General features: G+C 34.5%; 1 protein-coding gene across 2 annotated transcripts in view; it reads right to left on the bottom strand.

Moving 5' to 3' along the window:
* Positions 1-18,219, bottom strand: part of LOC149780502 (conserved oligomeric Golgi complex subunit 7-like) — a 72,764-nt gene extending 54,545 nt beyond the window's left edge. For both annotated transcript variants that reach the window (XR_016415095.1, XM_089937481.1), the window contains exons 1-6: positions 18,103-18,219; positions 12,909-13,001; positions 11,359-11,403; positions 10,276-10,331; positions 9,399-9,483; positions 1,362-1,451 (exon numbers count right to left, since the gene is read on the bottom strand). Coding sequence is in view for 1 of the 2 variants with exons in the window: in XM_089937481.1 (XP_089793607.1) it covers positions 1,362-1,451; positions 9,399-9,483; positions 10,276-10,331; positions 11,359-11,403; positions 12,909-13,001; positions 18,103-18,105 (372 nt within the window). In the remaining variant the exon portion in view is untranslated. The remainder of the gene's footprint in view (positions 1-1,361; positions 1,452-9,398; positions 9,484-10,275; positions 10,332-11,358; positions 11,404-12,908; positions 13,002-18,102) is intronic.
* Positions 18,220-19,124: the final 905 nt, after the last annotated feature.

The raw sequence follows: 19,124 nt of genomic DNA, 5'->3' as shown, positions 1-19,124 counted from the left end.
CTGAAATCCTTCATAGTCTCGTAAACCATCTTGGTCTAGTCATCGTAAATACTGACTGAATTTCCTTGGTTTCACTGTCATATGCAGTTGCTTATGCAGAGACAGAGTTTGGGCTCTATAAGTAACACTTTGATCATACAGTCTGTGAAATCTATTAATGTTTGCAACTGAATAAATATCAGTTGTGCACCGAGATCATAGAGTTCAAATAACCACTGATTCTTACTTGGCACTGAGCAGGTATCAAACTAGTGGCTCGATCAAAGGGTTGTCATGTGGGAAAATATAGAGGGAACCACCTTTTCAGGCTAAAAGGTATTAAGGTAAAAAGTTCACTGGAAGATGTGGCACTTAACAAGTACATGTACTAAATTCGCAGTTCAAATGTAAGGATTGTGAACTTGAAAACAATTGAATACTGCTTTTACAAGCCATGGGGTTATCAGGTAATGTGCACGGACAGAAAATGTGGATTATCACATGAGAATTAAAAATCTAACTTATGGAAAAGGAAAATACAACTTAAACTGACACTGTCATTCATCGAACAGAATGTTTATACAGCAAAATTCAAGTATTAAAACAAATACAGGTTGTTAGGACTTGCAGGAAAATAAAATATACATGCTAGTAAATACCCATGGTAAACAACACTGATGAACACTAGTATATAACTTATCCATAACATTTTAACATCCATAAAACTGTAGATACAAGTAACATGTAATAAATACTATCATGAAACAGATAAACACAGCATATACCATACACACATTTCTGATTGGGAATAGTCATATAAAAAAATGTAAAATTATTTGAATTCACAGTTTTTATGTTTACTGCAAACATCTCGAGTTTCCAACATTATCAACAGATTATCAATTTTGTTTGCATGTCATGCTCATAAGACAACCAATGTTCTGCACGAGACAAATTTTCAGTAAAAACAGTTGACTTGTAAGAGTATATACGGTATATAGCAAGAGTCAGAGACATACTTGTATTCAATGACATACTTGCCTTAATGACAAACTTGTATTATATGACATACTTGTCTCAATGACAGATCTGTACTCTATGATATACTTGTACTCAACAACATACTTGTACTCTATGACTTGATCAAAGTGTTGACACTCTATGATATGCATGTCTCCAGTGTAATTTCTTCACTGGCACGTTTGAAAATGAGATTGACTATATTAAAGAAATTCATAATCAAGCATTAATCAAATGAATGAGCCTGAACTGCAATCAGTTCACACCCTCCAGGATCTTTTGTATGTGACATAAATAATGATGAAGCTAATGTAGAAGCATTCCAAAGACCTCCAGATAAGACAGCTGATCAAGCTACTGACCCTGAGTGCCTCAGCTGCTGCTGTCATCCTGGACTTAATGGCATCCAGCTTCAGCAACATCTGCATGGATTGGGAAGTGTCCTTCTCCACCTGCATGAAAATCAAAGATCAAGAACACATACAAGTTATTAAATGGATACCAGAATTATGAAATCCTAAGAAAAAGATTTTAAAAATGAAATAGTTACAAAAAATAAGCTGCAACACATTTAAAAGTAAATAATGCTGTGACATCTGTGAAATTTTCTATAATTTCTGTCAAACTTGTTATGAAGACTGCCAGCATAAAAGGACCACCTAAGCAAAAAGGCAAAGTTCCTTACATCAAGCCCACATGCAATTTAAGAAAAACATGTCTAGATGGTTAGCAGAGTGATAGTTACACACAGGTTTTACAGTATGTAATACATTATATATATCACAATGTTAATGACCTCAGATGTTGAATAGCAACACTGCGACAAAATGTGTCAATAATGTAAGATATCAGAATGTGTCAATAATGTAAGATATTAGAATCTGTCAATAATGTAAGATATTAGAATGTGTCAATAATGCAAGATATTAGAATGTGTCATTAATGTAAGATATTAGAATGTGTCAATAATGTAAGATATTAGAATGTGTCATTAATGTAAGATATTATAATGTGTCAATAATGTAAGATGTTAGAATGTGTCAATAATGTTAGATGTTAGAATGTGTCAATAATGTAAGATATTAGAATGTGTCAATAATGTAAGATATTAGAATGTGTCAATAATGTAAGATATCAGAATGTGTCAATAATGTAAGATATTAGAATGTGTCAATAATGTAAGATATTAGAATGTGTCAATAATGTAAGATATTATAATGTGTCAATAATGTAAGATATTAGAATGTGTCAATAATGTAAGATATTAGAATGTGTCAATAATGTAAGATATTATAATGTGTCAATAATGTAAGATGTTAGAATGTGTCAATAATGTTAGATGTTAGAATGTGTCAATAATGTAAGATATTAGAATGTGTCAATAATGTAAGATGTTAGAATGTGTCAATAATGTAAGATATTAGAATGTGTCATTAATGTAAGATATTGTAAGATATTAGAATTTGTAAATAATGTAAAATTTTAGAATTTTGAATAATGTAAGATGTTAGAATGTGTCAATAATGTAAGATATCAGAATGTGTCATTAATGTAAGATATTAGAATGTGTCAATAATGTAAGATATTAGAATGTGTCAATAAATGTAAGATATTAGAATGTGTCAATGGATTACAGGAGGCATGACATGGTACTGTTCCAGTGGCCTCAGTGGTTAGAGCTTCTGCCTCAGATGTGGGAGGTCAGAGGTTCGAGCCCGGGTTGTATCATAACAAAGACTTATAAAAATGGTACCAACAGCTGCCTCACTTGGCATTAAGCATTAAGAGGTTAATGTTAGGACTGGTCGGCCTGGTGTCAGGATAATGTGACTGGGTGGGACATCATGCTACATCTAAAGACAGGCAGATATCTAGCAGTGTCAAGGAGAGGTTTTTATAATTGTATACTGGAAAAGTCCTTTCCCACAGGTACTGTTTTTTGTATATATCTTATATATAGATGGGAAAAACACATTTTTTCATTTTCTGGTAAGGTTGCGTTCTAGAGGTAGCAAAGCTTATGTCTGAAAGTTAATATGACTGGATGATGTATCTGAAGGAGAAAGCAATTTTAAAGTTTATGTTTCTCTGATAATACTTGTCCATTCACATTAACATTAGGATAAAAGCCCACTGCCTCCTGAATCCAGCCCTGCTAAAAGATGAAAATTTGTCTTTTTGGTCTATTATCATAAAGACAATGGGTCATAACTCTTTGCCATCAAATAGTCTTCCCACCACTGGGTGCAACCAATATTAAGTTGAGTGCTATAGTGAGGTGTGTGGCAGGGTCTTCAAGTGATGCGATTGGGTAAGTATTCTAAGAGAAAAATAATTTACAACAAAAAGTTGTTTTCTCCTTTGAATACATGCAATAATCAAATTAGCATTAGAAGCATAGGCAATAGGTGGAAGGAATGCTGAGCATCCTACCTACACCTTGGATATCCTTTTTGGAAAGAAAGATTGGAATCCGTATGTAAATGATAACCCATTCTCCTGATTAAAACAACACAGCTTGTTGTTCTATGATACCTACCAGGTTAAGAAGATGATTACTGAAATCTTACCGTTAAATTTCAGTGGTAAATCCAGTGAAGCTAAGAGGTTTAATTAGGGTGTTAATTAACTTGTTTAATTAGGATTGGCAGTCATATGGGTGGCAGCCACAAGATCTACTGGATTCAGATTTTGTCCATGTGAAGTTATATCCCCAAGATAAAAACTGGAGAAGGTTGACTGTGCATCCCAGCCAACAGCTTCCATGATGTCTCAGACAGAGCTGTTGCATTTGAATGAAAAGCATGCAGAAATCACTACATTTTATGAGCTGAAATCCTCATAAAGGCAGTTTTTATCTTCTGATATATTAGAGAACACTGAGTGTACAACCCACTTAAGCCAGAAAGGCTAGGATTGAGAGCCGATATCCTGCTTTCCCGTCACTTGTGGTTGCCACTATGTCCTTCAAATAATGCTTGATGGTACGGACATGATCTTGCATGACCACCGCTCTTGACTTATCTACAGATGAGAAGGAGCATAGGACAACTATGAATGCCCACTGAAGGTAACTTAATCTTGGCATAGCTGCCAACCCCTGACTACAAAAATACTGACTGCTGATGATGAAAAAACCGATTTTCAGATATAAATACCAATTTTTAAAATTGTAATGCATATTTAATGCAGGAGAGTAACTTTATTTAATTACCTTATGCCAAAGATGCATGTGTTGCACTCTTGCACCTTTTGAATAATAATAATATTTATAATAATGAGGACTTTGTATAGCGCTTAATCTTTAGGAGCTCTAAGCACTTTACAACATTAGACCAGACCTATAACATAAAAAAACACATACATAATGATATTATTACAGAATCCAAACACCATGAAATTAGAAAACATAAAAACATGCCTTAAATATTTAGGGTAGGGAACCTTATTACATCTTTAAGTTTGTTCTTGCAGTCAAAATAAGTGAGTTTTAAGAGCACTCTTGAATGGGATCACTGAGTCTTTGTGTCTAAGTTCAGTGAGCAATTCATTCCACATTGCTAGGCCCTGGTATGCAAAAGGACTTCATTTTCATAGTGGGAATAATGAGTATATGATTGTCAGAAGAGGAACGTGAGTATCTTGCTGGTGTGTACACATGGGTGAGGTCAGATAGGTATGTTTGACTGGAGTCCGTCAGTGAAACGTAGCACAGAGAACAAATTTTGTGTTTGATTCTGGATCGAATGGATAGCCAGTGTAGGATACAGAGCAGCAGGGAGGTGTGCTGTGATTGTGGTACTCTAAGTATAATCCGAGCTGCTGTGTTTTTTGAACTTTTTAAAGTTTCTGAAGTAGATATTGAGATGAACCAGAGAGAATTGAGTTACAATAGTCCAGTCTTGAAAGTACTAATGAACATACAAGTGTTTCAGTGGCATCAACTGAAAGATATTTGCGATTGGACTGATGAGTCTCAGTTCAAGATATGCAGCCTTGCATATGTTCATGACATGTTGGTGCAATGTGAGAGTCCTGTCCAGAGTGACACCTAGGTTTCGTACTGACTGTGTGAATGTAATGTTGGTGTTACTGATATTTATTGTTTGAGGTAAAGGATGTGAATGAGAAAGTCTTTTTGTTGTGATCAGAATGGCCTCAGTTTTATCATCATTTATCTGTAGCTTGTTACATGTCATCCATGATTTCACATCAGAATTGCACCCCTCTACACCTTGGTAGCATCAACTTCAGTTGGGTGGCTAGATTTGTATATTTGGGTGTCGTCAGAATACAATTGGTGAGACACTGGATGATGATGTACAACACTTGAGAGCGGTTGAGTGTATAGAATGAAGAGAACCGGTCCAAGAACAGACCCCTGTGGAACACCACAACATAGATCAACTGGGCTGGAGTATATTCCATTTGCAGACACAATTTGTCTCCTGTTGACCAAGTAGGACTTGAACAACAGTAAGGCTGTATCATGAATGCCAACTACATGCTGGAGACGGTGAAGCAATATATCATGGTCTATTTTGTCAAATGATGCAGACAAATCAAGGAGGGTGAGGACTGTAATCTTTCCGCAATCCAAAGCAGAGAGAATGTCATTTACTTTTAGAAGAGTAGTTTCAGTACTGTGGCAAGGGCGATATGCAGATTGTACATTGCTAAAGAAACTGTTTGAATTCAGATGAGATACAAGTTGGGATAGAAGACCTTTTCTAAGATATTTTATATGAATGGGAAATTAGAAACTCAGTGGTAGCTCTTTAAATCGTTATGGTCAAGTGTTGGTTTTTTCAACAGAGGCTTTTCAGTGGCAGTTTTGAAAAATGGGAATTCCCCAGATGAGAGAGAGGTATTAATAACATCAGTTAGTGAAGGCAATACTGGATCTAAGCACTCAAGCAGCAGTGATGTTGGAAATGGATCAAGTTCACATGACTTTGGTGCACTCTTCATCACGACTGTACTTACTAAATCCATAGAGACAGGTTCAAATGCTGCTAATGGTTGCCGCTGAAATTCTGTATCCCAACTGTATGGTGATGAGTCAATTGAAATTGTGTTGTCAAGCTCATCTCTAATGGTTTGTACTTTGTCATGGAAGAAATTTGCAAACAGGTCCAGAAGGTCGACTAGAGAGAAGGTAGTTGGAAGTGGTGTACATTTGTTCCTTGACATTAGCTTGTTAGTAATCTCGAAGAGCTCTTTGCAGCTGGAACTTTGCATGATCTTAGTACTGTAGTGGGCTGCTTTTGCTTCATGTACTATGTTTGTGACGATCTTCTTAGCGGCTTTATCGATTTGCTTTTGAATAGTGAGTCTGTTGGAAAGCCAAAGCCTCTCAGCTTTACGGCGGTCTCTTTTAGCAGTGCAAAGCTGGTCCCTAACACTGCTATACCATGGAGAACACTTCTGAATTGATACTCTGCACTTGGTGGCTAGAGCATGTTTGTTCAGCAATGAACACAAGCAGTTATCAAGTTGTTCTGCTGTAGGAGGTAGGCAAGTTGTTAGGTTTGCTTGGATGTCATGCATTAGTTTGGTTCTATTTTCATACAGAGGTTTCTCTTAGTAGCAAATAAAGGTGGATGGTTAGGGACTGATACGTCAAGATGGCATATAATGCAGAGGTGATCTGATGCAAGTTCATGGGATACCAGGGAAGAACGTAGAATATTATCAGGTCTATGAAGAATCCAGTCTAAAATGTGACCATGTTTATGGGTGGGTTGGTTAATGACTGTTTGAGGTTGAAAACATTAATGGAATCTAGGAATTTTGATGTGTTTGGGTTTCCCGGACAGTCAAAGTGAATGTTGAAATCTCCAAGAATAATCAGGTTGCCACCTATGGAATTTCCATACTCCAGGAGATTCGGAAACTGCTCCAAAAAGAGAGATTCAGACAGGTTGTTTTTCTACTAGGAGGAGGGTGGTATAGGCGAAAAAAATGGACTGACCTTTGTTCCAGTGTAAGAGTGGTTTGGACTAGTTCAAATGATGTGTGGTAGAAGTTGAAAGTTGTGATCATGGAGTTCTTTGTGATGACAGCAATTAATGTTCCATTTGGATGCCCATTCAGAAGGTGCAAGAGTGCAACACACACTCAGACACAAGCTGTTTATAGGAGCGTTTTCCACAACTTTTTCTTTTCAATCATTATTGATTCCAATGTACCATCTTTCATTGATGATCTGAATTCTGTGTGATTTTCTTTCTCAACTGTTTTCATTCTAGCACACAAGCAAATTCCTTTGTGATGTTACTGTCTGGAAAAATGTGCCAATAAAATCTCCAGAAACACTAGTAACTGAAAGAGGAAGGTTCATTTCTAAACGAAATTTAGTAAACCAAACTTCGATCAAATCACATCAAGGTTCTCTCTGGTATTTATAAACGTTGTAAGTTCAGGCTGAGTTGTGTATGATGAAGCAGCGAGCTGATGCTTGTTAGTTTTTTTCATGCTGTTTTATATCATAGGCACCTCCCTACCCAAAAGCAAAATGACACTGCACAATATGCAAAATGCAAAGTTTTCTCCTTTACTAGATGGTTTCACAAGTTTAAACAGGATGGCATAATTATCCTTCCAGTTCTATTTTGTTTTCTTTGATGAAGAAAATTCTGAATCCTCTGCTTTCATTTTTGACATGACAAGAAGTTGAATATTATGAAGATGAGATACAGTAATAGCGGCAACTGCTTTGACCAATCTATATGCTGCTTAAAGACTGGCATGGTAGCCTTGATTTTGAATGAACCAATCATATTTTAGAACTCTATATTCCTATACACATGTGATACATTTCTATTAGAATGGAAATAGGAGCAGCTATGTCTTGGCCACAAAGCCTGGTTGTGTCATGATGATCACCAAACCATCTGGTTTGAACTGAAGATAGTTCAGGTCGAATGAAAGGGCATTGTAACTGACCCTGCAAGCTGAAGCTAAAGCTATCAAGAAACAGATTTTGTAAGATAACAGCTTCAGCAAGGTCCAGGCTAATGGCCCTAATTTCTCAAAGTTGAGTCATGTTTGGACACAGGACAGATTCCATTTTGGCCAGTCTTTCATGCCCAAAAAGCAAGTTTAGACTTTAAGGGGGCATTTACACCAACTGGGCTGCTGAAAAATGGGGGAACAATCCCTCACTGTACCAAATTACCTGTAGGAACAAAATATGAACTTTTTTACCTAAAGCCAGGAATTGCATAGGCTCTCTGCACAGCTGATGCAAATGTTGCTGAAAGGCTGGTGTATCGAACTATGACTGTAACATATCTGTATTCATTTCCCCAAATATGCCAGTGGCATTGTGGAGAAAGGTGTCATCCTTCTGAATGTAGGCTGGGGGACACCTGCAGCATCCCCCACAATGCTCACAAATGATTCTGTATTCAAATGATTATTTAGTATATCCATACTGTTCTTGTGTGATTATCCCCTCTTCTCTTTGCATTTTCCTGATTTCTGCAGTACTGCAAACCAGGTGTCCTTGAAGCACAAATTGCACACATGACGAGGAAAGGACAAGGTACATCTGGTATATGCCAGGTAGAACTTATCCATGTCTTCCTTTACTTTCTTGCATTTAGTCCATTTAGAAGACATTTTTCTCAAGGATAAAACAATCAAAACAATAGATAAATTAACATATCAGTGTGTTAATAATTCACTAAGTAACACCCGTTATATATAGAGTGTGTGACCAAAGGACAGCATGCACAAGCACTAGAATGTCAACATGCATCAACAATAGTTTGTCGTACCATGTGATCTAAAATGAACAAAATGGACAAATTCAAAACCTAATGTATACCACCTGTTTATGAATGAATATTAATCCAAATAAATCATAAGGTCTGAATTTCACACACAAAGACTTGGATTTAAGGAGAGGCTTATTCCTTATCATATTGTGTAAGGATGCAAAGCTTACAAACTGGCAACACTTAGCAGTGACAAGGGGAGCTAATGCACAGGAGTTACTGCCATTTGTCTAATAATATATACACAGAAAAGAAGAATTTTCATCTTTGAGTATCACTGGATTCAGGAGGTAGAAGGCTTTTTATTCACAATATTAATGTCATTATAGAATGTATTCAAAAGAGAAACACAGAAAAAAATGTGTCAGTAATGAAAGATAACCAAAATGTCCAAGACAAAACCTTGGGATATTTATAAAGAGCTTCTGCAGAATAAGGTGTCTCATTTGCAAACCATGCTATGATGTATATTGACTGTTTCTGACTTTCGAAATCTCTGAGACTAAATCTTAACCTTGACACTAATGCCACTGCTGCCATAAAAGTGATAGCCAAATCTGACTATTTACTTAAGTTTGTCTGACAGTAAATTGAGCTATCACACAAAAACATTACCTTCTCAATGTCTTGTTTGACCATTCTCATTTGCTCCTGAAGAAGGGCAGCCTCCTGCTTGACTGCATCTATCTCTCTCATCACCCTGGAATTATCCAAGGACACATGTTAGTGTTAATTCTTTTGAAATTACTGCCTGCCAATATAAGGTCATCTGACCCCTCAATTTATGAAAGAGATCTTTTTAGAAATCTATGCATCCTGAAATAGCAACATTATGAAATGTGTACCTAATGAAAAATATTATAAACATATACTTCATTTCTGTGGTAAAATTATTTTACAATCACTAGTTTGAATAACATCACTACTAAGAAATGTTGACCTGAAAAACAGCAGATACCATTTTCAATGTGAGGAAAATATGACAATTCTGCAAGTCACTGTGGGTAAAACTGGTACAATGTTATACTTTTACTTGTTCAGCACCCAAAGCAATGAAATTATTTTCAAGTAAGACCCTAAGACCAGTCAAGAACATAATACCTTGCATGAAATTATCCACAATGACTTGCAAAAATAAACAACTTTTGCATATACCACTGTCTGCTATTTTACTTTTAACTAAACCTAACATTTATTTAAGTGATAAAAATAACAACTCTTGTGCTGTCAAGATTTATATTTATCATTTCTAATTTGTTAAGTACTTTATCAGAAAACTAGCAAGGTATACCAATAATACTTTTCTCAAATGGACTTTGGATACATAAGTGATAAACAATGCTGAATCACATGTTGTAAAGTCTATACTTTAGAAAGATACAGTCATGAACTTAACATTTTAATAAAATGATAATAATGCAAAACAAAAAGTTGCGAGAGATATGCTTGCTTGATATAAACACATATAAAGTGTTACAATATACTTCCTCACCTGGGTAAATTCTGGATTGCTTGCTGACTTGCCTCTTCGATAACATTGTTTACCTCCTAGGTAAAGGAAATAAAAATCTTCTGTCATACAAGAATTCTGCAGAATGCAGTGTCTCACATCCTCTGCTGATGCAACATGCACCTGTACAATTTTCATTACAGCTGCTTATTGAGAAACTGACATATGTAAAAAACTGAAGTACTTACTAGAGTGAGAAAAGTAGGTCACTGTAATGAGCAGTACAAAACGGATGTACCTACTGAGTGTAAAAAGGTCACAGTAATGAGCAATACAAAACTGATGTACCTACTGAGTGTAAAAAGTAGGTCACTGTAATGAGCAGTACAAAACTGAAGTACTTACTAGAGTGTGAAAAGAAGATCACATTGTAATGAGCAGTACAAACCTGATGTACCTACTGAGTGTAAAAAGTAGGTCACTGTAATGAGCAGTGAAAAAATTGATGTACCTACTGAGTGATAAAAGTAGGTCACTGTAATGAAAAGTACCCTCCAGGATGAATACATCCACTGAGTTTCATGACTGTATATACATCAGTGTCAAAGAAACTGAAACACCAAAAGCCACCAACAATGTGATCAAAATGATACCCATGTCTTGCCTATATTTTAAAGATGGGACAATATCTATTAGAGTATTTTTAAAATACATTATTAATTAACTCCACACGGATACAGATTCACACATTTATTTAAAAACAGAAGCAGACATAAAACACATTATATGACACTTTGTGTCAACTTTTTCTTGCCAGCATTTATGCTCCAATCTCACCCACAATTTAAAGTTTGCTTATAAAAGAAGTACAACTTATATAAATGTCAAGAAGTTGAAGCAAGTGTTGCACTTTGCGTGAGCCCAGGGGACATTCTTCCACTCTCACTGCCAAATCCCCATATCTTTATAATTATAAAGGGACAGAGGTACAAATAATGTCCCTTGTGCAGGTCAACACTTACCAATTTAAATAATGTTCTCATTAATAAAGTATAACACATGAATAAACTTCTAAATTCATATTATTTTCAACAATTCTTTGAAGTTTGGGAAGATCACTCTTACCTGGATAAACATCTGCAACTTCATTACCAAGGTTGTTGCATACTGCTGTAAAATAAAAGTTTATATCACGTTATAAATATTTAATTTGTATTTGTTAATTTTTTTGTCAATGATTATATATCATGTAAAACTGTATTTTGAACTTTACTTTGTCCAAAATCAAGTTCATTGTGTACCTGACCAGTAACTTTTATTTTGTAAACAAATAATACACAGTCAGTATTTCTCTCTGAGTGTGAGTTAAATATTAGGATCATTATCAATGTTAGTAAACATGTTTATCTTAATCTGAGTCTAGGACATTGGAATTCTCCCATGATAAGCCGTGTTTACCTGATGTTGAGCACATTTTTTATCATAATTTTCATAACAGACTTTATCCTGTTGACAACCTGGAATGTTCTAGAATTTGGCAACCTGGAAAGTTCTAGAAATGAACTTTTGACCCTAATCTTAGGGTTTTTTCTGTGTCTTAGAGTTTTATATAATGTTGTTTCCTTGAGACATTACTCATTCTTGTATTAACATCTTTAGCAGAATTAGCCTTATTGTTGTGATCAGTAGTTTTATTTGGGAGGAATTATTTATTCAAATTATTATTCATTGCAAATACAAAGTGCTCATCCATACTATTCTTGGAATGGAACATTAATTTTGGAATTATAGTGATTTCAGACATGAACTTTTTTGGATTATATTGTTGTGATACATAAAAAGACTGCTAGCACATCACCACACTGCAGGCCACTGGCACATTAGCATATTCGAGACTACAGGCAAGTCAATACATCAAATATTGGAATTTTTTGGAATACCACTGGAATTAAGTTGGAACTTTATACATTTGGACTAGAGATAAAAACTTTAAGGACTATTTGGGATTTCATTCACAATACTATACGTTTGTTTTTTAAATTTCACTTTGTATTCTTGGGAGATCAATTATTTGTTGAATTTTACAAAACTTGCTGGTTTTCAATCTTTTCTTTTACTAATTTTAAGACCAAAGAATTGTAACAATCGTGATACAAAAGTAGTGAAGTTTATTACTAGCAATGGACTATAGTAGTCATGGTGATTGTACAATACATTCTTAGGTAATTTGTAAATAAGTTCACAAGTTCTTAATTAACTATCAGTTTTGTAAAGGCTACATTTATAACGGTACACACAATTACATATGAAATAATTAAGAATTTTCACCACAGATATAAGTGAATAAATACAATAAATCTCGCTTATAAGTTAAGTCCAGTTGCAAACTGCACAGACCAAAATCTGCCATTGCCTAATGCACTGGCAGATCTGAGTCTATGCTGTTTGTCAGAAGTAATCAGTAAAAACAAGCAGCATAGACTGAGAGAACATTTTGCAACTGCAGATCGGGGTTTATACTATTGGCAGCTGGACTCATGAGTACTGATGGTAGCTGTGGGATCTTAACAAATGTTAGAGAATAACATGAAAACAGACACACATGTAGACAGACACAGAGATAAATGGAGGGTATCACAATACCAATATGCAAAAGCATGGGGATAAATACTAACATCTTTTGAAATATTAGGCTCTTTGTTGGACTGGAAAGCACCATTCACCCAAACCTTGACATCAAAATTGTCATCCAGGAATTTGGAGTAATCCTGAAATAAGTAAATACATTTATTTCAACCTATATTACACAATAAAATCATCAAATACTAGTAAATTAATCATCTGCATGCAGTTGTTGTAACTACACAGACACAGAATGTGCCCTAGAGGTAAAGTGCACTGCTTTTTTTGTAAATGCAACAAGAAAACTGATTTTTACTGCATTCAGTGCATACAGACAGAGTTTCATGCATAAACTCATGATTTCCTGTCTCTTGGAGAAAAACGAAATTATTTTTTTTAATCCCCAGCCTATCATGATATGGTCAAAAATGCTCCCAATCATGAAATCTATGACCTTTAAAACAGCTTTAAGACAGTGCTGTAAAGTTACTGAGCAGATGTCAGAAGAAACCAGGGTCATTGCTTGATCATAAGAAGCATTAAAAGTAAAGAAGGACAAAAGGGGTTAAAAGACTGGTACATTAAAAAATTGATTGTGACGTGTGAGATGCCATGAAATTTAGAAACATAAGTGTACCATGTTCCATCCTGTATTATGATTTTTCATGTTTAGTAAATGTCATCTCAAATCAAATAATGCAAACATTGCAAGAGTGTGACCTGGCCTGAAAAGTGCATATGATGCAAGAGTATGGCTTGACCTGAATAATGGAAATGATACAAGAGCATGGGCTGGCCTGAAATCTGCATCATTTATGATATGGCCCCAGTTTTACCAACCTAAGTCTTAAATATAAGTTTAGACTTAAGAAATTTGATTGGTCTGACTTAAAACTGTAAAAGATTAGATAAGTGGAATCTAAACTTAAGTTTAAATCCAGACCTAAAATCTGTGGGTGAAATCCAAGCCTGGATAAATAAGATTGGAAAGATTTAAACTAAACTAGAATTCCAAATAATTTTTTTAAATTATCATGCAGCCACATTCTGACCCACTCTGATGGGCAGGTCTCTGAAGATAAAGACTGCCCTAGGAGCAGGTAACAGTTGAGTATGTGCATTTATCTTTGCATGCCCAGTATGTATGCACATGGTTCTTGAGTAGGGAATTTTATCATTCACAAGCTGTGACGCAATCCTAGACCATTTCCAAGCTAGGAAACTGGGGAAAAGACCCTGGTGTGGCAAGGGTGGATCCCAGGATCACTGTCAGCTGCAAGTATAAGTTTATATTTCCATCCATTGGTCAGTATTTTGTGGTTATAGCACAGAAAGCTAAACCAATTTATGTTTTATAAACTAGGGGCAACATACCTATGTTGTTGGGTGAAAGGAATGACCCTGAGGCATGACATAGGAGTACAAATCTGAAATGTGTTGACACTATTAGTGTGACAATTAATCTAAATAATAGGGGCCTTTAGTGGCCAAGTGGTCTAAAGTCCTCAGCGTTCCAGATCACTGCCATCTCATATCTGCTTGTATGGCTTAGAGCCTCATGTTTGGCTAATATTAGTACATGAGAAAGCTTGCCAGTAGCTTCTCATCGGTCAGTGATTCTTCCTAGGGGTTTTCCCAAGTTCTTCCTCCACCAGTTATACTGGCTGCCATTGATAGCTTATCTTGTGTTGAAAATGGCATTAAACCCCATAAAAACAAAAGCAAATCTACATAATTATAAACTGGCTAGAAATGTCAAATGATCAATTGTTGATTATGATTTTGCATAATCAAAAATAAATGATTAAAGATGGTTTATTAATATCTATTTTACTGTTAGAAATGAAATCTTCCAGAAAGATGCTAATAATAACTTGAAATTCATAAATCCTTCCATTGTTTAGTATAATCCAAGTGCCAACAACATGGCAGAATAAAAAATGTACCATTAAACTATTTGCATGTACAGGATTTAAGCAACTTAACTACTACCAAGAATGTGAAAATGATGCTGCTGATGTAAAATATAGAAATTATTTCCAAACTGTTGATTAGCTATTATGAACCAATGACTGATCTTCAAATTTCAAGTCTCATAATTAGTTGACAATTTTGGTCCATGATCACACATACCAATTTTCAGACACATGCAACAAATAAGATATATGAAATTTATGTCACAAAACTCCTAACCCCATTTCCATAGGATGAGATAAAATTTCCAAGTTTCAGCACAATGTACACTCATGAAACCATCATTGACCAAAGTTTCATGTATCTAGGGTTATGTATATTTAATAAATATTTGTTACTTTTTCTGCATGATGATGTATAATTGCATTTTGGACTTGACCTTGTCCAAAATCAAGTTCATGTTGTTCCTGACAAGAGACATGTTTTTATTTTGTAAATAAATAACACATAGTTTATATATTATTTCTCTAGGAGTGTGGGTAAAACACTGTGATCATTATCTTAATCTGAGTCAAGGACATTATGTTTACCGTGTTCTTTATTATAATTTTAGAAACACTCCTTATGTAATTATAACTTAGACTATTCTAGAAATTAACTTTTGTCCTTCATCCTGGCTCTTCTTTTATGTCTTTGTTTTTTATATTATCTTGTTTACTTGCTTTAACAACTCAATGTTATTGTTGTGCATAGCATTTGATTTGGGTCCAATGTGTGTGTGATTTGGAGTTTGTAAAGTAGCTTTAACAATTTTTCAGTCATATTGCTATGATGTCTGCAGTGTGACAGTTTATAGTGATGTCTAGCACTGGGGCATCTTGCCACAGACATGTAGCATCATGTCCCACCTAGTAACGTTATCCTGACACCAGGCCAACGAGTCCTAACACCAACCTCTTGATGCTGAACAGCAAGCATGGCAGCTGTTAGTACCATTTTTATGTCTTTGGTATGACTTGGCCGGGGTTCAAACCCATGACCTCCTGCATCCAAGGCAGCTGCTCTAACCACTAGGCCGTTGGAGTGGTCTTGATTTGTGTCAAATTATTTATTAAAATTATTATTCAGTAGAAATAAAAGGTACTCTTAATAATATTCTTTGACAGATACATGAATCTGGAATTATAGTGAATTCTGACAAGGACATTTTGGACTAAATTATTGTGATTACTTTGAAGACTGATAGCATATCATTACACTTCAGGCTACTGGTACATTAATACATTCAAGACTACAGGCACATAAATGACTTCTGTGCTGGATCTTATTTCAAATACCACTGGAATTTAATTAGAACTTTATTCATTATGACTTGTGATAGAACTTTTAGACTAACTGGGATTTAATTCACAATTCTGTAAATTCTTTTTAACTTTTCACTTTGAATTCAAGAGACATTATTTGTTGAATTCACTCTTTTCTATTACTTTGTTCAAGACCATAAATTTACATTACATAGTTTCCATTAATGCTAGCTTTAGTGGTGGTGGGGAAGGACCTACCCACTGTCTATTCAACTGTGGTGGCCACGCTGGCTAACCAAACAACACTGTTTTCATTTAAGACCAACTAGACTTTGAGATGTAGTTTCATTGCATAAGCTCAATGGAATAAAAAGTACAGATATACATGAATTACTAATTTCCTGCTCAATGAAAATATTTTGTGCATACATACTTTTCATTTATTTATTATTCAACTTCAAGTGCATTTTGGCAACTGACAATCATTAACTTTTCGATTGGTAAAAAGCTCATAATTGTTTTTAACAAAGTTTAAATTTAATAATAATCAGTTGAACACTCAGAGAAATCATAACTGTACATAAGTAAATACAGACATTATTGCAATATCCCCAAGCTTCTGTGAAAGTGGGAGAATAAAAATTGTAAATATGAAAAGTTTTAAAAAAATAATCAAAATAACATATAACAGAAAGTACTGGCCATACTAAATTATTATGAATGATTAACAATTATGACTATTAACTTTTCAATGCATCAGTGAGAAAATCACGGAACTAAAAATATTCAGAGCTTTCTGTAAGCTTTTCAAGAGCAAAAAGGACCTTCAGATTGTACTCTTGGAACTTGGAACCTCTGTTTCCTAAGACTCTGCATTATGTGGACCCCTGATAATTAGCCAATCCTTTGGATGCACTGTTTCCCAAACAGGTTTTAAATAACCTCCTGGGTAGTTAGCATGAAAGATAAATACATAAACAGAAAACAAAATTCTTATATTCAAAAGGTTTGAAAAACTGAACATTTAAATAACATAAAAATATAGAAATAAATTTTACTTGATAAAGCAAGATTTCAATGATTCTTTTTCAATGTAATAATTTTTACACCAGTTAATGGACTCCCTCTTTTGTTTGACCTACATTGTTTCATTTGTAGTGATTATAATTATATTACACTACAGGTCAAGTGGAAATGTATATAAATAGGGACTTAGTAAATACAAATAATTCATTCCTGTTTTAAATGTCTCTGGGATTCCAGTGATCAAAATGTACATTTGTGTTGTAATTTGTTAGGAATAACTTATTTAAAACATTCACTGGAATTTCTAAAGTGTTCAATGGCTTTAAATTAATACATAACTTTGGATTTTGTGAATTCATTCAAAGACATTCTAGATTGCATCATTGTGGTATATCATGCCATTCAAGACCACTGGAATACGTTCATAACATTCAATATTTTTTAACTTTAAATAGATCATTTAGGATTATTTGGAATGTAATTCACAGAAACTGTCTCTTGGTTTTTCACTTTGTATTCTGGCAAAATAAATAACCTGCTGAATTACTTAAATTGTTCTTTTCACTTCTTTCTGTTGAATATTTTAAGATCTGGAGTCGTAACACACTGTTAAAATTTGCAGAAGTAAACTAATTCGAGATGGCTGCTGGCAGCTAATGAGAAGGCGCCATATCAATTCAGTCTGCTGAAATATAAGACGCTTTCTGTACTCAAGCTGATCACATTTGGTAATAGGACGCCCCTAGTGGCACCAAATTATTATATAACTTTAACATTAATAACTCTTATATCATCTCTTCTCTTTAGAAAATGACGATCGATAATTCTGCAAGACATGACTTGCAGTTTCAAATTAGATTAATCCATGCTTCTCAAATGATCGAATTTGGATACCTATCGAAAATAGATGACATATTAACTTTGACATTTAAATCTCCTTCCTTTTGCATATAAATTAAAAAAAAATTTTGCTGAAGGGGATGAAAAAAATATATAAAGTTACCATATTTGGCTTTTAACTCTTAATATGTTGTAATTTTAAGAACAACTTTTTAAAACTTAGAGATTCACGACCACGTCAGTAAAAAAAAGTTGCCATTATTTAAGTCCTTGTTTCCAGACGCTTGGATAATAAAATTAAGGAAAGAGACGAATGATACGATTCCAAATTTTCGCGATACAATAGCTTTTTCCGATAAAGTGCGTACCCACATTCGTTCTTTGATTTTTTAAATTAACGGTATCGATTTCTAAACTCATAACAGATGCATTTAAAATAATTTTAAAAAATTAAGATGACCTAAATTATTCTGGTCGAAATTAGGTCACTGCTTTCTGTCTTAAGAATAGCTGCACAAATAGATAAATAACGGCTGTTCCATTTTTTTTTCTACAAAGTCTACAAGGGGTTAGTGCCAGAATAATTTCCACTCTATTATACTATAACATAAAATTAAGACCATAATTTCTCATAATACAGCATCAAAAATATGCTACTAATAGATGTTATAAATAATTTCGTGAAATTATTTTAAAAAACAACAACAAAAAACAACAATATGTTTTACCCAAACAAAAAAACAAACAAAACCAGAAGAAAAGAGAGTAATTGTCCCACGAATAAGAACATTATAGAATTAAGAAAACGAAAACAGATTACCAAGTAGGTTGCAGTATCTAAGGACCTATATACAATGCTGTCGGGCATTTATGCGCACGTACGGTTTCCGTCTCCAATATTGAAGCAAAAAGCTTACCGAATTCGACCGATTGACGAAAATAAAATACTGCAATGCTTACCATTTGAAAAGAATATTCTGTTTAAAATAATATTAATTTTGAACACACGGGATACCACCTCCGTGTTTTCATGACTCGCTATATATCGGCCTATTCTGTGCACATCTTTGAAAAAATGTAATGTTTATCCATCAGGCTATACAAATGAAATACATTACTTTGGACTGTTTCTGTCAGCATTTCAGTCGAGTAATTAGCTCAGGTTTATAGCTAGTTTTACAAAAT

This window comes from Sinohyriopsis cumingii, chromosome 16 (genome assembly GCF_028554795.1).
Source record: "Sinohyriopsis cumingii isolate HCF-2022 chromosome 16, ASM2855479v2, whole genome shotgun sequence".
NCBI lineage: Eukaryota > Metazoa > Mollusca > Bivalvia > Unionida > Unionidae > Sinohyriopsis > Sinohyriopsis cumingii.
This window is presented reverse-complemented; position numbering and strand designations above follow the sequence as displayed.